Raw genomic sequence first — 27,569 nt, forward strand, 5'->3', positions numbered from 1 at the left:
TCAGCTGGCTAAGACACATGACCAAAAACTAAGACTGACAGGACTTTAAACTAATAATCTGCACTAACTATATCCTCAGTTTGCCTTCACTGGAATGGGCTATTTTTCTCGTTGCTCATTGTGTTTCAATGACATGAAACAAATATGATTGTAATGTGAATGTAAACACACCAGACAGAATGAGAGCATACATTAACACAGTCTGATACAAGTGAACCAGATGCTTTGCAGCTGCGTCTAATGACTACCAATGATCTAAGCTTATTGCCGCGGTCAGCCGTCTGCTTGCAGCAGCATGCGCAGTACAGGTTGTGACCGCTCTGTGACAAGTGAAACTACAATTCACCCTTTCATTTGTTCACCTTGAAGCCTGAACTGACTGAAGGCCAAGTGTAACCAGACCACTAGATTTTGTTTTAGAGGTGCACCACAGTGACCACAGCCCATTGTGTCAAGTAATGAGCATTCCTATCAGTTCTGAAAACGTTGTATTGGTGCACCTGTTGTTACTTTTAATTTTACTTGGCCTCTTAATTTAAGCAAACACTGGATTTGGTTCAGCACCAGGAGGAATGCTCATCCCACTGTCTTTTTCTCTCTATCATGCCCACCTCTATTCCCTCCCTGCTCAGATTGTGTCCAGTTTTAAAGCCACCACAGGGTCCCGGGCTTTGTGCCAGCTGCTCAAGGAGTACATGGGCCACCGCGACGGGATCTGGGACCTCAGCATCACCCGAACTCAGCCAGTGGTCCTGGGCACCGCCTCTGCAGGTATGCCAAGTCACTTTACTGGCTATATGTCAGTCACTGCGACATTGTTCTATACACAGCATGTCACACAGTGGTTTTAAATAAGAATAATTAGTAAAAACTAAAGGTGCTGCATGCAGTATTTACATTTTTATATCATTGTCAAAGTAATTGTAATACCTTGGTGCAATTAGCAAAAAATGGGAGCATAGTGGAGATGATTGATGGCATCTGTTGCACACCAGTAGTGTTGTTAGTGCTAATATTAACCCTAACTAACCCTAATTCTCAAAAAAGACATTGCAAGAAACTTTAGAAGCTCTAACTCTATGTTGTGTTCCTTATATCATGTTGTAAGGTGGTCCAGAAATGTCTCACTAATTTCTCACACATCCCACTGTGTAAATACAGCAATGAATCATTACCCGATTACTATAGAAAATGTGATTGGCTTCATGTTACCCTCCCCTGCTCTCCCTTCACAGATCACTCGGCTCTACTTTGGAGTATAGAGACTGGGAAATGTCTGCTGAGGTATGCTGGCCACGCAGGATCAGGTAATAATAACTTGTATAACTTTATTTGTCCGCACTATTTAACACTATTTGTCCACCAAATAGTGTTAAGTAACATTTCTCAAATGGATATAATGACCATTTATGTAGCACAGCAAGTTCTGTCATGTCACATCTCATTCATGTTCATGTCTAAAACATATGCTGTAGGTTACTGTCAGATAAAACAGAGTGTCTGTTAACATTTGCTCTCTTGGCTTGTTAGATAATAGGAATACTTAATGTAACATATGTCTTTATTGTTGTCGCCCACAGTCAACTCCATCAAGTTCCACCCCACAGAGCAGATGGCCCTCACTGGTATGTATTTAAATGCACGTGTGTTTAATTTGTTGAATTAGCTGCATGTAATATTTGTGTTAATTCTCTTCATGACTATTGCATCCCTATCTTCTCCCTGCCTCCCCGTTTTCTGTAGATCTGTGCGTGTTTGTTGACATGTACTTATGTTTCAACAGCCTCTGGGGACCAGACGGCTCACATCTGGCGCTACATGGTGCAGCTTCCTGCCCCGCAGCCGCCACCAGATGTCAGTGTGAGTAGCTGTGTACTGTTCGTTTCACCTAGAATATCCTGGAATATCAGAGGTGTATTCCTGTCAAAGGATTTATAAAATTTACCAAGTCAGTGAATATTACGTACATTTACTTTTACTTGGCAGATGAATCACACCAAAACTAGATCTATGCTTTTTTATTCTCTATCACTGCAGGCATCTGTGTGCACTGACTGAACTGTGTCTTTCCTCATACACTCACAGGCTCCATGCGATGACGACCAGGACTCGTCAGACAGAGAAGAAGGTGAGGTGGACGGCGAGGGCCCTAGCGAGGTCCCCACCGTCCGGGTCGCTACGGCAACCCTGAAGAGCCACCAGGGTGTAGTGATCGCAGCCGATTGGTTGGTGGGAGGCCGGCAAGTGGTGACGGCTTCCTGGGATCGCGCTGCCAACCTGTATGAGGTGGAGACGTCTGAACTGGTTCACACACTCACTGGTAAATTGACTGACATATATCATAGTATAGCATCTTTGGGTATCTTCTGGTACATATACAGTGGGGTCCAAAAGTCTAGTGGTCGAGACCACTAGTCAAGATACTTCTATTTTGCATTTGTTTCGAATGTAATACTGTTTTTTTTTCATTACAAATGTTAATATCAACTCAACAATTTGAGTGAAAAGTTGATTCTTGATGTACAGGAATTTCAGAAAATCTCAGTATTTGGTATGTCCCCCTTTTGCTTTAATGACAGCATGCACTCCAGCTGGCATGGACTCTACAAGTTTGTGCAAAACCTGATGACCCATGTTATCCCAGCATGATTTGACAATGTTCCAAAGGGCTTCTTGTGATGTCACAGAATGCTTGGCGTGTCTTCAAGTGCCCCCATAAATAGTTCAATGGGGTTGGGGTCAGGTGATTGTAGAGGAAAGTCCATGTCAGTCAGGACTCCTTGGTCTTTGGTCTTCAAGTAGTTCTTGCAAAACTTTGAGGAGTGTTTGGAGTCATTATTCTGCTGCAGTATGAATCCCTCTTCACAAAGATGCAAACCAGAGGGTATATCATGTCTCTGAAGAATGGAGTGGTACTTCTCCTTGGTCAGGGTGTAGTCGATTCAGTGCAGGTGTCCAACTCCAGAGGCAAAACACCCCCAGACTTGAACATTCCCACCACCATGTTTCATTGTTGGTTTGATACACTGCGGTATCATTCTCTCTCCTTTTCGTCTCCTTACATCCACCCTTCTGTTACTGCCATAAATCTCAAAGTTGGATTCATCAGTAAATAGGACTTTTCGACATCCACAGTAAAATGCTGGTATTTCTTAGCCCACCCCAAGCGTTTGGCCTTGTTTCCCCTTCTGAGGAGTGGTTTAGAAACTGCTACTCGTCCTCTGAGACCACTACAAGACAGCCTGCGTTTGACAGTACTTTTGCTGATTGGAGTCTTGCGTTCTTTATTTAGCAAATTCTTTTTGCAAGTTGCTTTTTTTTAATCTCTCAGGGAACTAAGCTTGATGTATTGATCTTCTGATCGTGCTTTGGATACAACTGATCCCATTTCTGTGTTTTAGAGTTCCATGCAGTGCCCCCTTAGAAAGTCTAGCCAACACACTTTCACTTAGTTCGGATGCCATGTTTCCCACTATCACAATGCTACTTAGTAAGCAATGATCTGCAGGAAACTTGAGGCACAGCCATATTTCTAACATGTGAACACTGGCTGCAAGCTGAGTTAATTGAACGAGCCTCTGATGAGTAGATCAAATCCAAAAGTGTCATCTGAACGCATCCTTCGATGGAAGGGACACAACTCTGAAGAAATCTGACCTTTTGTACGAAGGAGTTAAGGTGGTCAGTGCCACAAATTTGCTTAATTTTGATTGCTGACCTAAAAATAGTACACCTGTGTTTTTAAATGTTTCTGAATCCTCAAACTTTGTGATTATTTGCAGGTTTATGTGAAGATATTTGAGATTTTCAAGGCGGTCTCAGACTTTTGGACCCCACTGTGCAGTTGGAGTTTATTTTCATATTTGAGTATTTATGTGTTGTTCATATTATTTGTTCTCTCATTATATTCTTCCGCTGTCATTTTGCACAGCAGACATTTATTTTGTAATTTGTGTGTTTTTATATATTTGTCATGTCATTCAAAACATATGTTCCAGTACTAGCCTATTGTTTCATCTTACCCAAACATTTGAAGTTCGTGAAAAGACAAAAAAAATTATATTTATTCTTGTTTTGCCTAAAGCACGATGTTTTGTTGCTAAATGATTGTATCAAAAGGCCTGTTCTTGTAGCATTCAGTGAAGAGGTAACGAATAACTGAGCTTAAATGGAAGAAGAAATGGGCTGCTTGTTCATTTTATGGAGCAGTTGTGAACAAAATTGGCTATCATTTTTTTGTATCTCAATCTACACTGGAAGAAACCACTGTTTCCTCTACTTAATGTGACTACACACTGAAAAGAATGTAGTCCAAGCAGACTACGCTGCAGGAGTTGGTAATATTGTGCCTCTTCTGACACTACAAAGTTGCATCATTATTTTCAACACTTTAAAGGAAATACACTTGTACCCTTTCTTGCTGAGAGTTGGATGAGAAGATTTATACCACGCTCATGTCTGAGTGGTATATTTAGACAGATCTGTGGAACATAACCTGCTGTCTATTGAGTTGCACGAAATTGAATGGAGTTCTGACTGACATGGCCTTGCTACTCTCTTACTGTAGCAACCATGCGTCTCTATGAAGATCATTTAATGATGTACAAAGCCAAGGAGTTTAGCATGTTTACTATTGTTTGTCTGTGTATGCAGGACATGACCAGGAGCTGACCCACTGCTGTACCCACCCTACCCAGCGGCTGGTGGTCACCTCTTCCAGAGACACGACCTTTAGACTGTGGGACTTCAGAGACCCGTCCATCCACTCTGTCAACGTCTTCCAGGGACATACTGAGTAAGTCTGTTTCTCTCACACAAACACACATCATTAAGTGATGGTTAAAAGTTTCACAGTTTGAGTGATGGCTAGTTGTTGTACTTCTCCCACAGGGTGGTGCTGTAACATCTCTGTGCTCTGTCAATCCCTTCAGCACTTTCTTTTTTCCTTCCCCTTTTCCTTTTACAGTGCCACATTAATTTACAGACCCTTTTGCTCTAAGCCAAATCCTCCACTTGCCTCTCATTCATTGCCGAGCACTTCTCCTCACTTCGACAGTTTGCTTCTCTTTCTCTCCATACCTCTCCCTCTCTCCTGTTCATTTATCTGTCCATTTCTGCGTTAATCCCCCACTCTGTGTAATTTGGCACTTTGCTCGCTGTTAACACTCAATTGCAGCCGCTCATTTCAAAACGATGACTGTCAGGCTTGTCTGTGGCTTTCAATGGCAGCGCTCTTTAAAAGGCGTAAGAGGAGTGTGTGTATGTGTATGTGTGTATGTGTTTATGAGCATGTCTACATGTGTGTGCCGGCTGGCTGGTACTCTCTGGCGGCCTTTGATTGCAAGTGGGGGGATTACATAGAGCTCATTATGTACGACCCCAACATGTATAATTCCTGCAGATCCCACTCTAATTCTCTCCCATAGACAATTGGTATAATGAGATTAAGCACCAGTTTCACAGTTAACGGCAGCCCTTTCCGTTCCTTCTCTCCATTCTTCTTTCCTTCCCAAATGGCCATCGACAGTCTTTAAAGTGAACACTGCTTGTCTTTCTGTGGTGCATTTAAAGCAGCAAACCTACACAGGCTGCTGTCTATCTTAAAAACAGTTTGGAGAAAAACTTTTGGAAGCTGTTTACTGTTCAGCTGCAGCATTCTGCCACTTGACACTTGAAGTTTGAGTGAGGAGGTAATGAGTGATCAAACTTAAACTGGCTTACTGTTCATTAGTAGCCGCAATTAACGAATATTGTCATTAGCAATTCACCTGCTGATAACTGTATTGATGAATCGATCAGTTGGTCTACAAAATATCAAAAAAGTTAAAAATGCCCATCAGATGACGTCTTCAGATGTCTTTTATCCAACCCACAGTCCAGCCCCCCAAACATGTTCAATTTGATGGAAAAGATGCCAACTTGGAACCATTAAATGTTTGCCAAAAAATCAAATAAACTTTAACGATGAATCAGTTCTGAAATAAATGCAGATTAATTGACTAAATGTTTGCTGCTGGAGTTCCATCATGGAGTCCTTGTGTTTGTGAGCTGCAACTAACAAATATTAATCAATTAATCGATTATTTTCTCATTTGGTCTAAAAATGTCCACAAGTGACATCTTCAAAGACTTTAATTAATTATCAAAATAGTTGATCGACTAATTAATGCAGTTATTATTAATCATCGTTAACTACTCGTTTCAGCACTAGTGTGTGAGAGGGTAGAGAGACGAGGACATGACGGGGTGAGTTGGATAGGAGAAAAGAGTTCTGTGGAATACTGCTGACTGTGTATGTGTGTTTGCTTGGGGTCGCATCAACAGTCACCCAAATACACACAGTTTACTCATCCTCACGCTTTTTCCACTTTCCAATTGTGAGCAATTTTTGTTTTAACCAGATCCTACAACAGCAGCAGGTTAGTATCTCCCTGCCATTTCTCCGGCTAATGTTACAGAATCTCCAATATGACATGATGATGCGGCATAAATGGCATAATCGCCACATCCCTCCTGTGGAAACAGCAGAGGAGAGGAGAGTGTGAATGGTATAATAGACAGAAGAGGTTGAGAGCTGGAGGGGAGACAGCCTCTCGTTTCCACCGTCTTCACTGGCAATTACAGCTAACGCTTCCTGACAGCGAACCGCGGCAGCTAAAAGTGCAGCGCGCACCCTCCATCCCACCACCCCGCCATAATTGCAGAGTAATGACGACTGCATGTGAGCTAACAAAACGGCCGGGAGCAAACGAGAAGTGACAGCGGACTTGCTCTACAAACGGAATGCCATGTCACGTTTGTCTCTCCTGCCATCGACGGCTTTCGGAGACATCTGATTGCGTGTGTGTGTGTGTGTGTGTGTGTGTGTGGGGGGGGGGGGGGGGGGGGGGGTGGTTCTGTATGCAGATTTGACATCCTGTCTCTGGAGGAATACACCAGCACTTACCAGGTTCTCAGCAACTGTCAGTTTTGCTGCAGCACAGCAAAAGAAAGTGCTCTAAAACCTCATAGCTGTCTGTACCTGAATTGTTTCATTTACATTTTATCTTTTAGGCATTTGGCTTACGCTCTCATCTACTTACAACAAATACATTGTAACATTCCCTGATATTTTCATAAATTCCTACATCAATCATTAAAAGCCCTCATTAAGAAAGAGGAAAATGATCAAAGCCACAGTGTCAGAACAAATACTCCAGTTTACCTAGCAGATTTACGTATGACAGAGATGTGCTCGTAAGTAAAGAAATAACAGCCAGTTAGGAAATATGGCACAAAGACGTGTCAAAGAACAGTCCTACTGTGATGAGTTGTTGGTTCTTTTCTGCTATCCCTTTTTCTTTTGCTTTATTGTACGTCATTGCCAGCGTTTCTTTAAATTACACTGAGATGTGCTATTTTTTCCTGGTTGGATATTTATACAGTATTCACAATACTATTAATTTATTAAGTACATTTTCTGAAACTCTTAAGAGCACTGCAATCATCACACCCGGCCACACTGTGCACAATAGCACTTCATCCTACTTTATCCTCCATATCACAGCAGTTGTTTTCTCTTGATGTGTCTACAAGTTCTGTACCTTCTTTCTCATGTCTGTCTTATCATATTCTTTCATGTCCTACCTTTCGTCACATTAAATACAGTAAGGACAAATGTTTCATTACAGAGGATTCATTTAATTAGGAACTATTGTACAAATTCTCCTGTCTGGCCACAGCATTTCATCCACCTCACATCTGATATTTGCCCTTCCAATCCACAAACAATCAAAAAATCTCATCCTCACTGAGTTAACTACAGATAGTTGTATTCATTAGTTTGAGCAGCCTGAAATACATACACTGTTGTGAGGCAATGAGCTATGGCTGTGAGAGTGATTCTTTTCCTTTTGAACGGCGTAAAACTGCGATTTTAAGCCATAATTGCTCAAAATCTGTGTAGTCTGTGAAATGAAATGTTCGTTTCATCGGAGAGGCTGAGACTACAGGTGTGACGTGGGTACTGTAAAACTGACATTCTAATATAACCTCAGTGTTTGCTGTGAATCGAAAAAGTTTGAGGAGGAAAACTTGGAAACAGAGAACCACAAACGGAGGTAGGATGTCTCCTCCTGCCTTGCCTCTCTCGGGGTCTCTTCAAAATCTGACCTCTTGTGTCACCTTTTATGAGGCTAAGGGACCTTTTGGGCTTTACGGTTAGGGAGACATTCAGCTCACCTTAACTTCTCCAACTGCAGAGGTCCCATGATTCCCTCTATATGTCTCTCTCCTCCTTCCCAACTCCCTAAGTCTCCAATCGCAAGGAGTCTTGACCTTGGCTGTCAGACACACTGCAGAGATGCCATTAAGTAACACTGAATACTCCCCTCCCTCCTCACCACCCATTCTAAAAACCCTTTAACCTTAATCATCCTTTTAATCAATTACCTTGTCTGATTACGCTCCCCACACGCCTCCCACCTAGCACACCTCCTATCTTTCCTTCTCTCTACCTCTCGTATTCCCAGGTGGGCTGTACCCTGCAATGTCAGAAGGTGCCTGTAACGATACAGCAGTTTCCTTGAGCCGCGGCCTCTCTAATAGGACAAAGTTTAGTCCCCTAATTAGCCCTTAATGCCACGTCAATTTGAATTAAGAGGGCAGCCAGTTTTAGAAAGGAAAAACTAGATGTGGAACTCTCGGCAATGCTTGTGTGTGTGTGAAGGGACACTACTCAACGCTAATCTTAATCATGAATCAGAGCTTCTTCTTTTTTTTTAACTTCCCTCCATGAATGAACAGGAACAAAAGGGAGGGAGGAAGAAAAAAAACTCTCACAGGAGCGACTGACATACAGTAATAGATTGGAAATATTAAAGGTCTATTAAATGAATGGCTAGGCCTTAGTGCTATTATGTGAAGCTGTGCATCGCGGCTGGTTGGATAAAGGGCATCTCTATGCATATAAAGAACTTTATATATATATATATATATATATATATATATATATATATATATATATATATATATATATATATATATATACATATACATATACATATATGTATATATATACACACACACATATATACACACATATATGTATATATATATACATATGTATGTGTGTGTGTGTATATATATATATATATATATATATATATATATATATTTATGTATGTGCTGAGCTGAACTCGAATTGTGAATTGATTTAAAAAATATACCCACATTGTGTTAAAAGAGAAAAAATAAAAAAACAAACTTAAACAGTCAAATAGGATAACAAATTGATATGATCTTTAGTAAATTTACCATAAAAGCTGCCCATCAACCCGAGTCAGTTGTTGTAACGCACTAACACCATGTGGTGCAACTGAGAGTGTGTGAAAACGTGTTAGCAAGCGAGCAGACATCTTGAAATAGTTAAAAGTAAAGGTTAAATGGTTGAAATAGTTCAAGTAATGGATAAACAGTTGGTGGTTAGCTAAAAGTAACGGATAAGATTGAAATAGTTAGCTAAAAGTAATGGATAAAAAAAGATAAATTAAAGATAAATAATTTATAACATATCTGAGTGGTGCCGATACACCCAGTGTAGCCACCACTGTAAAAATCTCAGTGGACACAATTCTATCATATCAAGGTATCTGTAGTCTTAAATAAATCTTAGTTATCACGATCATGAAGGGAAACGCTCACAGAGTAGGCCTATATGAGACTCACTGCAAATGTGTGTAAGCTGTAGATAGCAAAGTGGAAACCGTCTTTCTCGGTGTCTTGACAGCTCAAACACATTCGATGGTGTGAACACTTTCAAGTCATTATTTAAACCCATCAAATTGTTCTGACAGCTGATGTAACAGGAATCCAGCGCGAGTGTGATCCTGCCTACATTTCTTTTGGGGAAGAGTGGGAAACAGTAGGAAGGTGTTACCTTGTAATGTTTTAAAATGGAGAATCACATTTTAAGTCTAGAACCACACAATGTTAACTTTGTGATGATGTACCGGATACACCCTCTCTAGGTTCAGGTGGTGTCAATGCGCATAACGTAGCTCGACATATCACTCTGACGCATGTGTGGATCTGTGTCATGTTTTAGGTGTGTGAGTAATTACAGTGACTGTGGAAGAGGGTGACTAGACTGGCTATAAATAAGCATTCACTCCCAAAACTTTCTTCCTTTTCCTAAATTGGAAGTACTGGAAGCACTTTTGCTTTACTTTCCTGTCAACTCTTTTCACTGCACTTAAATTGGACTGTGGAGTAAAGTGGGAATCACCTAAAAATGATACACTTTTGATTCCAGTTTGAACACACAAGGGGAGACTTTGTGTAACAACTGGCCTCTTTTTGTGTGTGTCTTTTGCAGCACGGTGACTTCGGCAGTGTTTACGGTGGGCGACAATGTGGTTTCAGGGAGTGACGACCGCACCGTCAAGGTGTGGGATTTGAAGAACATGAGGTCGCCTATAGCAACCATCCGCACTGACTCAGCTGTAAACAGGTTGGTAAAAGGGGGGAAGTAACTGGATGAGAGCCAGGCTTTGTTGCTGCAAGAGGTCTTTTTTATTCTCTGTTGGCAAAGAAGGCCATTGCAGAATCTGATGAAGTTAAAAATTTGATCAGACTGACAGCATGCATGAATATGTTGTTATATTGCTGTGTTTCATTAGAGTGTGGGGTTCCATCATGGATGAATCATGAGACAATGGTCCCCTGGCTACAGAAATGTAAAAGGCGCTTCTCCTATTTAGCAGCAAGAACGCCTGCATATAGAAAGTGGAAATGTGCCAAAATAAACTTGTGCTTGAGATGTTTCTGTAAATCTAGTTCTGAATTATACACCAGTAACTTCTGTTACCAAATCACCCAAAATGTGCCTGTAGAAAAATCGCCCAGAGTGCAGTTGTACAGGAGAATTTAGGAGTTTACTTCTCCTAAGTCCCAGATTCAAAATGAACTTGATCTGATCTCTCAGGATAAGCGTCTCCGCCAACCAGAGGATCATCGCTCTGCCACACGACAATCGACAAGTCCGACTGTTTGACATGAGTGGAGTGAGGCTGGCCAGACTTCCACGCAGCAACAGAATGGTAAGGACGGGAACATAGTGGAGGGGAAGATGTGCGTTTCAACGGTCAATCTGCATCGTCAAAACTTCTTTTTAAAACAAATTTTAAACGTGTGTGTGTGTGTTTCAGGGTCACAGGCGAATGGTGTGCTGTACAGCGTGGAACGAAGAGAACCAGTCGTGCAACCTGTTCACCTGCGGCTTCGACCGACAGGCCATCGGCTGGAACATCAACATCCCAGCCCTGCTGCAGGAGAAGTGATGCCACTGACACACAGTAAAGTAGGAGACGGTACACAAACACTGTAATCTGTGGCCTCGCACATGCTAGAATGTTTGAAGTGTTTACCCCGTTAAGCATTTTAGCTGTCATGTATTTCACTGATTCCCAGCTGCTGGAATGTGTGAAAAAACGTTCACTTTTCCAATTAGTGTTGCTTTTGAGGACGCAGCTATTAACATTGATTGGCAAGAGCATATTCCTTAGATGTATAACTCTGTCATTTATTGTGCACGTCTGCAGTTGAAACCTGCAAGAACATCACCTGGTGTTGATTTGAACGGCTCCAACATTTTAAAGTGTGTACGAGGCCACAGAGCTGATCTCCTGTATTTGACCCTCTCACTTATTTAGCATGAATTGTGAATTGTCCCTTCATTCCTAGCCTTTTCTGATTTTAAAGTATAAAAGTATATATTTGACACCACAGTCATACGCTGCTGTTCACATCACTGTTGTTTTAGTTACTGCTGAATGGTCGCTCTTGCATGTAGATAAACTCGGTTTTGCGAATGTGACTTGTAAAGGTGTGAGAGAACAATTAGAAGGCCAGGAGAGTTTGTAGAATAATGATATAAAGAGGTTATGTACATATTTTGTTGTGGCCTGATTACGTGACCTGTGTTGTGTTGCAGGTTGTTGCTAGTTCATGGATTAAGTGTCTTACGGTTTATCTACCTTTTGAAGGTGGAGTTTGGCAGAGATAACATGGCTCTGTGAAATGTTTTTAATCCTTTTAGTCAGACTTATAGAATATTTCTTATCATGGAACAAAACATATCATACTGAGGCCTGCCAGATTACCCGTGCAAGCATGCCGGCTGCCGGGTCATTCAGTTGTCTTAAAATGTTTCACACAGGATCTGCTGTCTCCTGTCAGGAAAAGTTCTCACTGATTGAGATTTGAGTCTTTGCCTATTACCTTTGATGCTTTCAATTCACAGCCAGCCTCTATAATTTCCAGATTTAGTTGTCAATACTTCAAACGTATGATACTGTAACTCTGCCTTGTTCCATGTTTACAGTAGGATTTCATTTTTTCAAGTAGTGCTCTGTTCTGCCTCTCTGGCAAGTGTGAAGAGCGTAGCAATAATGGGGAAACAACTGCACTACTAGGTCTGTGAACGTTCATGGTCATAATCTAGTATTTCCTATATGTTGCAGGTTTGCTGTCACTACTTTTAGCCATAATATGCGCCCATGTTTCCTGTGAAATACAGACCCATCCTCTTCAGCCTGTTGCCAACTCAGAGCCCTGTGTTGCTGTATTGTGTCCTCCCTAAGTGAACTTGTTGGTTACTGGTCATCTCTGTGCTTCAGTAACAGCCTGTCAATATGAAGTTATAGTGTTTACACTTTGCATTGAACCCCTTAGCCTTGTAAGACGGCATACACCTTTTTTGTTGTACATGGCGCTTTTCAGTCTGTGATAGGCCCTCTTTATCCAAATACAGAAGCAATAACCCAGCCCCTCTGTGTTTCCGGTGAAGCCCATTTCTGTCTTGGAAATCAGTGATTCAGAATACACGCTGAATCTCAGAATCACAACTAGAAGTGGGCTTGACTGGAATCCAGGAAGCTCTTTTATTTGTTACTCTTGTGCAATATCCTGAACATGAAGTCATGCTGTAGTTTTGGATCTTCAGATGTTTAACTTATTCCAGTGCTGTAAAATCCCATAAAATTGTTTCATGTACTTGTGTGACTGGTGTAGATTTAGCTCATTGTACATAGGTATTGCTAAGTTACCCAAAAAAGTTGGCTTCAGACTACACGCTTTACTGCTGTCTCCACCAACAATAGAGTCTGGATGGATTTTGAAGTAGAAACCTAAAAATGTAATAAACGTATTGAAATGCCTTACCATTGCATTGAAAATGGTGCATTAACTATATCCATCTGAGTGTCAATGCACTTTTCCGAATGCCTGTTAAATAACTCATTGTGTTCCACTGCACAGTGCAGATAGGATTTTTATTCCTGTTTCACTCGGGGAACTCAATCTCACGCCCACTGATATCAATGTCATTTTAATCTGCAGGTAGAAAAAGGCAAGTCCGATTTGCGCCCCACATATGAATTCTGACTCGGAGGAAATATGATTCTGGATTGATACATTTAATTATTGCGTGCCAGATTGGAGGGGTGTAAAAAAAAAAAAAGAGTGGATAGGCTTCATTTCATTGTGGCCAGTCATATTCACTTCAAACTTCATTATGTGATCTACTTTGCATACTTTATTGTGACGGGTACGTGCTCTCTGACACTTTCCAATAAAAATGTGTTTCCTTTTCCAGCCTCTCATGTCTCTTTCCCATCTTATTTAACACATACCCCTCTCACTCTTTTATTCAGTTCAACAAGGGATGTATCATTTTGAAAGTCACACATTATTCATCAGGATGTAAATCCAGTAGCTTGGAATAATGGTGTCTAGTGTTAATGAGAGGGGAGCCCTAAGGTGTATGAATATCTGTACCGTGTGCAAACAGGGACTTATTACTGGGACTTACTTGTTATTTTTACCCGTGGCTGATAAGACACGTAATATTTTTAGTTTGTGTAAAGGTTTCGTTGCTAAGTAGTTCTCTGCCTTAAAGGAAGCCATATGATGGCTACACTGTTGCAAATAGCGGGCATGCTAAGACTGATTTCTCACACATATGCTCTCTAACATTTGTTGGCACATTTAAAATGCTGTCATGTAGCTATGGAGATACTTAAGCTCATGCCTAATTTGCACCTTTTTACACGCACACACCGGTGTCTGTAGCTTATCTGCATTGCAGCGGTGGAAGAAGTATTCTGTCTGGAAACACTACACTCTACTCTCTTACAAGTCCTGCATTAAAAAATGTATTGGAATAAAAGTGCAGAAGTATTATCAGTAAAATGTATTTAAAGTATAATAAGTAAACGTACTGGTTCTGCAGAAAAATGACCCCTGTGTCATGTCTGTCCATAACTGCTGGATTTGTAAATGAGCAATTGTTTGCTAACAGGACATGTCAACTTAAAAGGTGATATGTCAGTGTTGTGTTCATAACTCGTTTCTGCTGCCCCCAAGTGGCCAGAAACCGTATGAGAGGTTTCGAGGTGAAATCTGTCTTTTGATGGAACTGCACTGCTTATTTGTGAGGGGCCAAAAAGGCTGGTAACCACTGGGAACAATGCATTGTATTTCACTGTATCACCTGTTTTTAAAACATTTGTCTGGAAAGTAACAAACTGTCAAATAAATGCAGTGGGTTAAAAAGTATATTTCCTGTCTGAAATAGTTGAAGTAGAAGTATAAAGAAGGATAAAATGGAGGTACAATTACCTCATATTTTTACTTTAAAGTACTTGAGTAAGTATACTCAATGCAATGCGGCTGCAATGTTAACTGTCACCCTGAGGAAGATTTGGGCATTTTTAGATCCTTTTCAACATGTCTTGGTGGACCAAAGGCAGGCATCATCCCTATGTGAGTACTGTATGTTGGTCTTGCGTTGAAATAGTGTCATGCTAAGTGTGTTATGGCTCTTAGATTTCATTGAGAAACAGCATGACACTGGGAGAAAGAATAGTTGGTGGAGTTTTACCTCTCAGTCCTCGTCCATTAGATTATAGCCGGCTAGCTGTGACCAGCCACTGGAGCAAATTGTCAATTATGATGTTTATTGTAGAGCACACAGTCGACTCCGTGGCCTTAGGGGAATGGGTGGAGGCTGCTGAGGAGGCACACTGCGACCCCTCCTCCTCTCTGCTCCTCTTCTTCCTTGCTTCACTCTGCCTCCAGGCTAATTTGGTGGCTGGTCTGTATGACACCTGCCACCAAGCCTAACAGAGAAACCATTTCCCCATGGATTTCCCCTGGGAGAGACGGGAGGAGGGAGGCCTCTTTAATATTTGTCTGGATGCTCCTGAGGGTAAGAAAGGTGATCATGAAGCTGACAAAGTGGAAATGACCCAATATCAGTACTCATTACTTGACTTTTGTGTATTTGTCAGGAGACAGATACATTTAAAGTTCTCTATCAATTGGCATCAACATCTGAATAATCCAAAAACTATCAAGACAAGGTAAAATTACAAGATTTTGTGGTTTTATTCACATATACAGTACAAACATTCACTTATTTGTTACTGAAGTGCAATTTACAGACCTTAGCAGCAATTCCTCATATACTTTAATTTACATCATAATTAGTCATTTTAGGATCTCTTTCACATCTGTCAACATCTTTTATACATTTGTTGTTTTTTTCTTTTTACATATGTACACTCTTAGATACAATATTGCCATTCAGACATGCCTTATATTTATTATCTCTCAAAATAAATGCAAATCTGTTTTCATGGCTAATAACAGCCATTATGAAAGATGGTGCGCGGCAATGAGGAATGCTGTTGACCTGTATCGTACGTAGTGTAGGCTGATGATGAACACTCAAACGATAAAACATCTGCGCCACATGTTGATGAAAGACAAACACCAACTCTCTCACAGGACTTACACTAAAGGAGAGCGGATTCAGGATGTCCAGCTTGGTTAAGGTGTAAACAAAGAATCAGACAATATGAGTTCCTGACTTCCAGTGTTTTTCTTGTATTCAAGCTGCCAAAGACAGGTCCCAGACCCACAGGAGCCCCAAAAGTCCCAGGTTCACTGTATGTTAGCTGGTTTTGGTAATTTGATAAATTGCAGATGAATTAGGGGATTTGCATTACTAAAGTTCAGTATTGACTAATGCAAGTCTTGCTTTATGAAGTAATGTTGTTGCCCTGATGTACCTTGTCTTGTGGTCAAAATCTAGCCTTAAGACCTTTATTTATTTTAATTTACATTGTGTTTACATGGGGCATTTTTCAAAATAAAGTTGTGTTTAATCAAATTACCTCACTGACACACAGAAAATCTGGGCCTAGATGCTATTCCAAAATAGAAGTACCAGTTGGTCTCTGGGTGGTCAACAGAAGACGTAAGAGGTTAATCCAGCTATGTCACTAGCACATAATATTCTACATTTACATTTTGCCATTTTCATGACATAACAAAGGTAAATGTCTCGCAGAACTGTATTCTTGTCACGATGAAACAGCCTTTCAAATGGCACGCAGACCATCACTGGGACTCAAAAACGTTTTTCTCCGTTTTCTCTTGTCTCTGGTTGGTGGGGCTTCATTTATTAAGTAATGAATACTTAATGCTATAAAGAAATACTTAAGATTTTAAATCAAGTTTTCAGGGTCTTTAAAACTAATTTACAGCTTTACAGATGCAGAACTGAGCAATGCTGATTGCACCAATATCCTAGATTTATTAAGACCTATTAAATTAGTAAAAATGTTCCTGGTGAATGGGAAGCCAGATGCAGGTCACATGTGGGTCAAGATGTCTCTTGTGTAAATCTGCTTGTGTGTCAAAACATCTTCCTCATACACATGAAGGTCTTATTTTACAGCTCAACCGGCTGGACAGCCAACAATTTGGTTTGATACTGTATCCTCACTGGAGCACTTAATGCTGCCAGAACAGGGGGCTCAGCAGGAGCAGGGCGGGAAAACAACGACAGAAAAACACCACTAGATGTCACTCTCACTACTTAGATTTTCCTGCTGACTGAGCCGCGCTGGTGGCGGTTTGGACGCCTCATCTAAAATCCTTGAAGAGAATACAGCAATGACAGAACACATGATCATAATGAACACCAACACTTGCTGCATAGAGAAATGTTTACATCATGAAATATGCAGAGACATACAAACAGTGTGAGGTACAAATGTACAAACAAATGATCAGGGATGTCCATTTTTACCTCGCTAATTTTTAATCTTTAATTCGTACGAGAAGGTTGTGTGTGGAAATGGCGTTTGAAAATACAATCCCTCAAGTCGCAGTCACAGTGCTGACAAACTTTTCGCCACCCTGACTGTTGCCTGTTCAGGGCGGTCGTGACCACAGAAAGAAAGCACAAGTCGATCAGGTCAACAAGGCCTCGCTAATGAGTCACGACCGAAACGCGCTCTCATTGGTGGTGATGACAAGCTTCGGTTCAGATGTAGGGAAACCGGCTGCAACAGGCTGAAAACTGAGGTCACCCAGGTCAAAAGACAGAAAGAGAAAGAGAAATACATTTAGTATGACAGAGAGGGGGGAACAGGAAACCACTCCCCTTCCTCCACCATCACCTCCACCTGTACTTAGGCAAGCTGTAATGGCTGCGTTTATGGACTGAGCATTCGCTCTCTTCAGTGAGGTGGAAGGGGGGGGGGGGGAGGGTGTATTAACCTGTCGTTGTGTCGTGTTAACCTCCGCTGTGCTTGAAAGGCGGTGGTGGGGGTGGGGTGGGTGGAGGGGCGGAGGGGTAGGCGCAAGCAAAGAGGAGAAAGTGACAAGAGAGGAGGCGAGGGAAATAGGTGGAGGAAGGAAGAAAAGGGAAAGAGGGCAAGGAGAGAGAGATGGAGACAAAAGGGAGAAGGAAGTCAGGAGTCAAAGTGAGAGTCAGAGAAGGAGGACAAAGACAGAAATGAGAGAGGGGAGGTGAGGCGGGCTGGTCTGAAGCGAAGGTCTGTCCTTCTCTTTCTTCTCTCACTCTTGCTTCCCTTCCTCTTCCTCTATCACCCGTCACCCTGACAGGGCTGGTAATTGGACGTGGACCTCTCTCTCTCTCTCTCTCTCTCCTTTTCACTTTCTCTGTCTCTCTCTCGCTCTCCCCCGTGGCTCTGCTCCTCAGCGGGAGCCTTGGGGCCCGGAAATAGCTGATGACAAGATAGCGGCTGCCTTTCATTCTGCTCAAGGTTACCCCACCCTTCCTTGACAGCCGAAGAGAGAGGGGGGTATTTAGGTGTGTGTTTGCTTAAATGCGAGTGTGTTTGTGCGTTTAAAGAAGGGCAAGTCAAAGAAAGAGTCCATCTTTTTATGTCCCTTTTTCTTTTCTGCCCGTCCAGTTGACCTTCCTCTTGATGTTTTTTCTATCGTGTGGATGGGCGGCACAAGAATGACACACACACACACACACACACACACACACACACACACACACACACACACACACACACACACACACACACACACACACACACACACACACACATCCACATGGCGGTGATAGCCTTGAGTTTAGAGGTTGCACTGGGAAACTCCCAGGTATGAAGGTGTGACGCAAGATGTTGGTAAAGAGCATGGAGTCATCTTACTCTAAAAAAATAAAGGTTAAACAAAACACACACACACTCTCGCTCGCTCGCTCGCTCACACACACACACACACACACACACACACACACACACACACTCTTCCTCAGGCCGACAGCAGGAACTGTTCCTGCTCGGGCGGTTTCTTGACCCAGGTGCCAAGGCCCGTTTCCTGCAGAGACCTGAACCACTGCTGCTTCACTGTCTGGTAAGGACGCGCCGCCATCTTGGCCTCGCAGTACATGAGCTGGCGGTCCACTGAGCTGGACACGTGGATCCCCAACTGGAGAGGACGAGCGTGCAAGACAGAAAAGAGAAGAGGAAAGACAGAGAGAGAGAGAGAGCAATTTGGAGTCAGATAAAAGCCACACAGAGACAGACATGAAGATAGGAAGGGAAAACAAAGAGAGAGGAATAAAGCCGGGGCAAAGGGGCTAAAGGTTTCGTGAGGAGGGGAGAGGGAAGAAGAAGAGCGACCAAACAAAACGAATGAGCCGGCACAAATGCATTTGGGTGGGGTTGGGAGGTGGTGGTGGTGAAGGGGGGGCTTCAACAGCTGTGTAATCTCCCCATTTAAATTTCACAAGCAATTGAACATTCTCTGTGCTTTTTGCGCATTCCTATTGTCGTGAGGGGAAACAATGAAGATCGAGAGACAAGTGGGTGAGAGAGAGAGGGGGAGAGAGAAAAAGTTTCTTTTGGAGATTAGTGCGACTGCTCTTGCGTGGCCCTTATATGCGGCGCGCAGGGAGCACTTAGGGCGGGGGCCTCCTCGAGTACTTCTCCAAATAATTATGGTTTCATAGTCATTATGCTTTAACGGCCGCCATTTGGCGATGCAGGCGGTGTCTGTTGCATAAAGTTTCGGAATGGAAAATGAAAGTGCAGCAGCTCTGTGTATGCTGACGTTAAAGATCCGAGCTGCCAGTTTTTGATAAGCCGCATAGACAGCAGATGTTGCCGGGCCAACAAATTTATCTATGGCAGAAAGGAAAATTCCACATATCCTCCACAGAGCGTTCACCTGCAGCTGGAGTGGCTCTGTGATTTTAACACACGTGTCTGTGCTTTTTGACTGAGTGGATGTTGGCACGCACCTCTATAGTTAATGTTTCTGTATCACTGTGTGTGTGTGTATGCTTGCATGTGATTTGTGATGGCACAGGATTGCACATTGTTTTTGACAACAACGGAGTAATGCCTCTTGCTCTTCCAGCAGAGGAGCGTTCACAAGCAGTGCAAGTAGAGCAGACATTTACTCATATAAAAATGGGACCATTGTTTTGGCTCATATTAATTAAATAGTACATCATAATATTTTTTTCCAGCAAGTAAAAGATACAATGTGGAGGGTGGTTTTTAATTAATATTTAAATTAGTAGGACTTCTTCACAGCAGATATTTCGACATGTCAAAACAAGCAAAGCACATTGTAATTAGTAATGTTAATAATGGCTGTATTCCTTCTGGTTGTGCATGCTGGTATTCTTAAATGGTACAGAGCTGTCATTAATGTTACACCTGTTCTTTTTCCTCCATAACGCAAAAGTCAAAATGTCTGCTGTGAGAAAAGCCTGCAGAGTGAGGGGAGCCACTGGTTCTCTCAGTGTTTTTACCACTGTAAATCCCCACAGATATCCTCAGTGTTCCTCAACAGAGAAACATGGGATCATTTAACATTGTGTTATGACGTTCAGTTTTAATGATCTCAACTTTGTGTCTGGGGCACCTCCGTAGTTTAGGCATTAAGACACCAACCATAAACCACATCATCCTTGGTTTGAGCCCGGCCTGAGAGCTTTTGTTGCAAATCTCTCACCCTCATTTCCTGTCACCTCTTAACCGTTCGCTATCTGGTAAAGGCAAACCCCCCCCCCCACAAAAAAAGTTTCTGATAAATCTCGTGAGTTTGGTAAGGCAGATGGCTCTAAATACTACAATACCTGTGAGCCTCTGCCGCCACCTGATAAAACATTTGACTGACTTGTTCTCCAAAGCTAAATCTTGCTTTAGTTTGTGCACACAACAGAATTTTAAGCTCATGATTGCAAGTTTCTTAGCAAAGTTAAGCTTGTAAGTTTGTTTTTTCATGCACACAATCTAATACCTTTATCATTTTAATCAGGGAACCAGATATTTTATAATGCATCGTTTCTACCAGTGACTCAAATGAGGGAGTTTCACGCTCACCCAAGTCTCGGAGGTGCTCCAACTGCCAGTCACCTAACACTGTGTATGTATTTCACAACAGACAAATACAATCCAGCCACTGACCAGAAGTACCAGAAGTGGATATTGGCCCTCACCTTGCGGTACAGTCTGGTCCACCGGGAAAACAGGGTGTGCTTGCAGAGGCGCGAGGGTGTCCCCGAGTCCCGTCTCCGTCCGCTGGCTGTGTTGACCACCTCCAACTGCGCATCTCCCAGCGTCCAGTTGACACTCACACACGAGGCCTTTCCCGGCTGCTGATACTCGGCATTACTCAGCCCTACAGGGAGGACAACACAGGGGGAGAGAGAATGACTTTAATCTCCAGTACATTCGGGTGGTATTCCCCCATAAGTGATCCAAATGATCTTTATTTTGTAAAACAAAACATTTCATAAGTGTTTCAAAATGTAATGCACTTGTGAGTATCTCAGTGGAAATTTGCCATTTTCCTTTCAAACCTCCACTCTGTTGTTTCGTTTAACCTTCCTTCACCCTTTCCTTACTCTCTCCCCGAGGCTAATGGTAGACATAAAGTTTTGCAGCGCTGCAAATAGCCAAGTCAACCTGGGCCTGAAACCGCATGGCTGTTTATATGAATCTTTGATTTACCCTCAGAGAGAGAGGGAGGGAGGTGGGAACAGGAGGGCTATTGAGCATATAAGCAACATGTTCCTGCCTTAGTACAAATGCTTGTCTGCTCTTGACTTCCTGCAGCTAATGGTGTTAGAGTGTTGCCAGCTATGTACTCTGTAAATGTTATCTCCAGTCACAAAGATGAGTCCTCCCCTACACTGGACTGTCTGTCTCTCGGCCCCGCCCTCTCTACCTTCTCTATCTGAAATAATTAGCCTCGCTAGCACAGCACACAAAGCGATCAGTCGAGGAAAGGGAAAGAGAGACGGAGGTAGAGGTGAGTAGCAGTCACATTGGGTTCCATGTAGAGAATTAGCTGTCTGCCTCGAGAAGTCGGGTGTTGGTAGAGGTGCCGGAGCCGGAGCTGACGGTGGGGTGAGAAACGAACGAGGGCTCTGGGCAAAAATGTCCTTGAGAGGCCACCATGAGTGATTCATAGGAGCCAGTTTTCCCCAGTATATTCTGGAAAATGAATAAGTTGTGACTCAGTGTTCGAAGTGTAGTATAGCCTGAAGCAGTAGAAAATGCTCAACCACACACTGCTTGGGGATGGAGTGAGGAAAGGCCTGCCAGAAGCTTCCAGCAGTGGTAGAGAGGCATATATTTGTATTTATTTTGACAGGGACAATGCACAGTGATCACTGTATATGTGTTAGACAAAAGGCTAATTTTCAAATGTTGATAGCTGTAAAAGGTTATAAAAGAGTTTTTGTGATTAAACATAAAACAATTCATTAGTTCACATATATATTTGCTCTCTTGCCGAGAGTTATATGAGAAGATTAATACCACTCTCTTGTCTGTACAGCAAGTATGAAGCTAGCTAGCTGCTGGTTAGCTTAGCGTATCATAAAGATTGGAAACAGCTAGCTTGGCTCTGTTGGAAGATAACACCTCTTAAGCTCACAAATAGAAATAGTCCAGCACATACTGTAACCTCTTCCTCTGAACATTATCAAAGCTGCGACTGTCTGATGTAAAGTGTTAGCTATGAAACACATACGAAACATACAATATGTTGTATTGTGTTTTGCCTGTTGACTTATTGCTGACAATAACGTTACTACAACGGAAGAAATTACACAGTTCATAGTGCTGCTTGAACATTATATCCACACTAAATCAGTAAAACTGTCTTCAGGAAGGAATCTCTGGTTTTCACCTCGACTTCCAACCCAGTTATTTATTATGTCATGCAATGTTAAAGGTACCTCCATAGAAAATCAGCAGACAGACTGTGCGACGGGCAAACAACAGTTGCCTCTGATCTCGCCGTCTGACGGACAGCTTGTTATAGCACAATGCCTGATGTACAATACCACAATACATGCCTGCAGATCATCTCCCTCCTTGCCACACTCATTTTCCCGTCTTCACTCTTCCATTCACCAATCTCAGCTCTTCTTTTCTGTAGCTCCGTGGAGCTGGAATGAATTGCCTGCCACAGTAACAATCCTCCAAGTCTCTTATTACCCATCTCTTCTCTCTTGTGGAGACGCACCTCTTTGAACAAAAGGCCCTCCGATCCATCCTGCCTTTTTTTCCCTTTCTCTCGCTCCATTCATGCCTCATTTCATCCCTTCAATGGACTTGACTCCTCTGTTTCTGTAATAGCCAATTTGATTTTTCCCTCATTGAAGACTTGATCAATTTCTCTGCTGGGAAGTGTTTGGCAGACATGAAAGAGGCAGAATTAGAGCCTTTGGTTATGGGATTCATAACTGTACAGTACACATAGCGGCGGCTTAATATCTGAGGCTGCTGTGGAGCCAGAATACAGGGTAGCCTGTGTGTTTATGTGTACACATTGCATCTATCCTGCGTTACTGTAGTCCTGCAGGGTTTTCAAAAGTGTTCCTCATGAGGGTGGAGCAGCAGAGGAGGAGCAGCGAAGCAACAGGTATGTGACAAGATGGACTTCAATGTCTGTGTAAGGGGGCAGCAACTTGTTTATGAGAAAGGCAGGGATGTGAGTGAGAGGTTGCTGGTTCAAATCCCTCAAACACTTGGTAAGAGTATAGGCCTTCAACAGCACTTTACCTCCAACTGCTCCAAGCAAACAGTCACACATACAATATATACATTTCATATTTTATACTTTGTATAACGTGTATACGTATATAAAGCTACTTTCTTCCTTAACAGGTGAGCAGCTCTCTTCTGTGAGTCCTTATAGGACTAGATTGGAGAGATAGGAAGTCTTATCGTCTTGATACATGCTGAATTTGGGGATGTATATGGATATTACATCCTATAAAATTTGAAAGTTTGAAGCAACCTCCCATCATATAAAACCTACAGGTCCATCCTTAACTCACTAGCTGCAGGAGTGGATCATGGGTAACATATTAAAGTTATTTGAGGAGGAGGAGTTACAATTTGAAATGTAGTCTCTAGTCCGTTCCTTCAGCAATTTAAGGGGTTGACTTGTTTGCTGTGTTATATACAGAACAAAATGACGGTGTAGCTGTAAAACAAGCATGTGAACTCAGTCGGCTGCAAAAACTCAAAAAGTGGTGAACAACCAATTATTAATGTTTCCTTTATCTACTGTTTTTCCTGAATCTTCTTATCCCAAAAACAACAAAGCCCTGCCACAGAACAGCAGGACGAGAGTGAAGGACAGGTCAGTCCATCGATGTGTTTGGGCCCCCGGGGTTCAGATGGAGCTGCCATGGCTGTGTGCGATAAGAGCGGCCTCCGCAATCCCTAGGAATTTCCTCTGGCGGGGGGGGGGGGGGGGGTTGCTTTTAAATAACCCTGGACACACAATAGCCGGGGAGCTCATCAGAGCCAATGAATGGATGGAGGAGGAGATGAGAGGAGGTGAGAGTGGGCTCTCTTTTTCTTTCTTCCCTTCCTGCCTGGCCGTCTCTCTCTCTTCCCCTCAGCCTGTCTTTCTCTCTCTGTGGCCGAGCTCCCTTAAGATTGAATGGCTGTCTGATAAGGGCTGTGATTACATTGATTTGGTGTGAGGCCATCTCCACTGTCTGTCCATCTTCCTCCCCCTTCCTTCACCCTTCTACCCTTCAATAGACTGTAGCTACTCAAGGTACTGCGGGTGCACAGATCTGACAGTTTGGGATGTGTGGTCACACACACACACACACACACAGAAAACACACCTCAAAGGCGGAGCATTTCCAGGAGTCATAGGAGGCCACCTCTGTTTTGAGCAAAGTCTGAAGGTAAAGGACTACATCATTTGTCAACACAGACCCCTCAACACTAAGAAACAGTGTAAAGGACATTCTGCAGCATCATTCTTGCATTAGCTGGTGGGAAAAAAAACCCTATATTGTCATTAAGCCAACTATGTACTTACTGTGAGGTTTATTATAGTTAGAGTGAATAACTTAATATTATAAGTAAGTGTGAATGATGAACAAATGGATCATACCAGACCCACAATCCTCCAAATAGTAACTGCAGCTTGTAATATCTAAAATCAAAACTACATTCCGGACAAGCCAAATGACTCAAAGAGCCGTTGAACAAATCAAGAGAAATGCTTGCCGAGGCCACGGTCGAAGGGTCCAATGATGAATTAGTCCCAGCTATCATCACCAGAGGACAATTCGGTACAATTATTAATCTTGATGAGGATAGGCCTCACAAAATATCCATCCTCAATTACCCGAAGCAGAGCCCTACAACGCAAAGAGCTCTTATGCCCTTCAAGACGTGTACTAGAAACCTGGTAAAAGCATGGTCGATATGGAGAATGTATGTATTTAGGTTTATCCATTGTGTGCATTTGCGATGATATAATTTGTGCCTCCTCGTATGTGATTGTCACCATCTTTGTTCTTATCAGTGATCCCTAGGAACAAAATGTGCCCTACATCGCTGTGCGCCTCTGTCGCTCAGCCACTCTGGCTGGCCTAGATCTGAAGCAATGGCTGATACAGTTTTTCTACAAGTTGGGTGTCATTCAGATCCTCTTCCAGCATTCATCTTCACTACAAACGAAAGCCTCGAGTCTCAGTGGAGCGCTGGAGGCAGACGTGCCAGACAACTTCTTAGCTGTTGCTTGTCTGGCTGGCACAATGTAACTGTAGAGAAGCCGGGGGTACAGAAGTTTGTTAAGCGCGCGTGGGTGTGTGTGAGTGGGTGTTACATGTGTGATCTGTTGCGATTCATTTGGTCTGAAGCTGACATATTTATTTAAAGAAAATCTCTGAAAATAGATACTGTATACATGTGATCTGTATAGGATGGCCCCATCTGAAAACACACAGATGCTTTTATTAAGCACATAAACGTGTGTCACTGTTGAAACGCAGCGTGAGAATAGAAAGCAGTCTGTCATTTAGCTGGAGAAAAACATGCAATCAACCAAGCTGTGAATTCCTGGTTTATTGAATTTGAATTATTTTTAATTAACAGGGTAGGCTACAGTCTACTCCTGGTGTATTTCCACCACGCTGTAAAAGAGTCAAATAACATAAATCCTTTCTGCAACTAGCATTGGGAATACGAACATTAAAATTTATAGTCATTATATTGACACAAACAGACATCCATGTGTTCCCAGTAGATCTTTAGTAAAGTACAGAACTAGCTTCATATGAAACTGAGAAGAGTTACCTTTAAACCGACTAAAACTTATTTTTTATAAAATAACAATGCATCAAATGACTATTTATAATGTGAAAGGGGGTTGCTTGTAGTGACACAGAGAGTTATCACCCAACTCTTCAATTCAGCTGAGCTGTATGGAGCTTGATGGCATGTTTTAACGCATTGTTTTTGTTTTCCAGCCTCTCGTTCTGTTTTGGTTCGCTCTCACTTTCACATCTCTTATTCAAAACTGCCTACTTTATTTTAAAAATAACAAAGTGAGTAGTGATATAAAATCCCAGCTCACTTTGAAATCCGTTTATTTCAATGGAATCAGTAGATTTGCTCACAGAAATCAAGTGAATTTGTGCAGATCTTCCGCACAGTTCTACATTTTGGTAAACTTCGACATGTAAATTTGCACTATTTCACCACCCTGACAGTTCTGACTTTTGAGGAAATGGAGACTGTAACCAAAATATAAATATACATATCTCATTACCTGCTGCTCGACCTTCAACTAGTCAATATGTCACCAAGCTTCCAGCACCAGATATACTGAAAGGGCCTGTGAATTAATTTCATTGTGTCGCTTTCTGGTGTGAAGACTTCCCAAAGTCGATGTATTCCTAAATGTAATTTGTCTAAATCACTCTGAGACATGTCTGAGTGTCTGTGTCGTAGTCGTACCGCTGAGCAGGGGCTGGTTGCGTCTGTGCATGGAGGGCAGTGGGCCCAGGCGCTCCAGCCGCTGGTTTAGAACTCTGCCCAGATGGCCCGTGTGGCGCAGGCTGCCGACGGTCACGCTGTGCAGGTACACCGGCTCCACAAAGTGGCTCAGCAACGCCCCCTGCAGACCCAGGATGTTCCATCTGAGGGGAGGGAGGAGATGGGAGAGAGTGGAGGAAGTGAAGAGAGAGGAAGTCCAGGTTTGAAAAGTAGATGAGGAGGGGGAGGTAAGAAAGAAGATGAAAAAAATGGCGTTCATGAAAATGGTAGGAGTGGTGTGGATGAAAGAAAGAAGGAAAGGAGGAGGGAAGGCAACAGTTGGGGAGAAGGAAATAGGTGGTAAGAGAGATAGAATGGGGGGGCGGGGGGATGGGTAGAGAGAGGACGGGAGAAAAAGAGAGAGAGACAGATGTGAAAGCTTCAATGACAGGTAGAGACAATTTGATCATTATCTTGATGTGGGACGTGATGAATAACAGCCACTGGACTGACAACACACACACACACACACACACACACACACACACACACAAACAAACAAACAAACAGAGACACACACACATACACATAATCTGACAGACACACACACACACACACACTCCTCTTCTCCCACTTTCCATGGTTCAGAGACACAAACCATCACCACCAACCACAACAACAACACTACCAAAGGTCAGTGCATCAGCATTCATTACATGGAACAACACATTAGCATGTGTGCATTCATCAGTGCCATTGAGGTTAATGCACTGCGCAGGCTTCCGTTGATCGCTCTGTACTATGGGAGGATCACCTCAGGATTTGTTTGGGGAGATCCACAAGTGACACAAAATCACTGTGGGGCTAATCCTGACGCCTGATACTGTAGCCAGCTGGTCACGTGCCACCTACAGCCGGTAAACCCCCTCTATTTAACCA

General features: G+C 42.6%; 2 protein-coding genes across 2 annotated transcripts in view; one reads left to right on the forward strand and one right to left on the reverse strand.

The window, feature by feature from the left end:
* The window catches only part of LOC139304137 (WD repeat-containing protein 37-like), a 22,461-nt gene extending 8,829 nt beyond the window's left edge, over positions 1-13,632 (forward strand). The window contains exons 6-14 of the mRNA XM_070927992.1: positions 633-771; positions 1,236-1,307; positions 1,581-1,625; positions 1,784-1,860; positions 2,086-2,320; positions 4,654-4,795; positions 10,355-10,489; positions 10,964-11,078; positions 11,187-13,632. Coding sequence (XP_070784093.1) covers positions 633-771; positions 1,236-1,307; positions 1,581-1,625; positions 1,784-1,860; positions 2,086-2,320; positions 4,654-4,795; positions 10,355-10,489; positions 10,964-11,078; positions 11,187-11,318 — 1,092 coding nt within the window. The 3' untranslated portion in view covers positions 11,319-13,632. The remainder of the gene's footprint in view (positions 1-632; positions 772-1,235; positions 1,308-1,580; positions 1,626-1,783; positions 1,861-2,085; positions 2,321-4,653; positions 4,796-10,354; positions 10,490-10,963; positions 11,079-11,186) is intronic.
* A 4,989-nt stretch (positions 13,633-18,621) lies between these two features.
* adarb2 (adenosine deaminase RNA specific B2 (inactive)) overlaps positions 18,622-27,569 on the reverse strand; it is a 161,196-nt gene continuing 152,248 nt past the window's right edge. The window contains exons 8-10 of the mRNA XM_070928164.1: positions 26,613-26,794; positions 20,822-21,003; positions 18,622-18,798 (exon numbers count right to left, since the gene is read on the reverse strand). Coding sequence (XP_070784265.1) covers positions 18,622-18,798; positions 20,822-21,003; positions 26,613-26,794 — 541 coding nt within the window. The remainder of the gene's footprint in view (positions 18,799-20,821; positions 21,004-26,612; positions 26,795-27,569) is intronic.

Source organism: Enoplosus armatus, chromosome 21, assembly GCF_043641665.1.
Source record: "Enoplosus armatus isolate fEnoArm2 chromosome 21, fEnoArm2.hap1, whole genome shotgun sequence".
Classification (NCBI taxonomy): Eukaryota; Metazoa; Chordata; class Actinopteri; order Centrarchiformes; family Enoplosidae; genus Enoplosus; species Enoplosus armatus.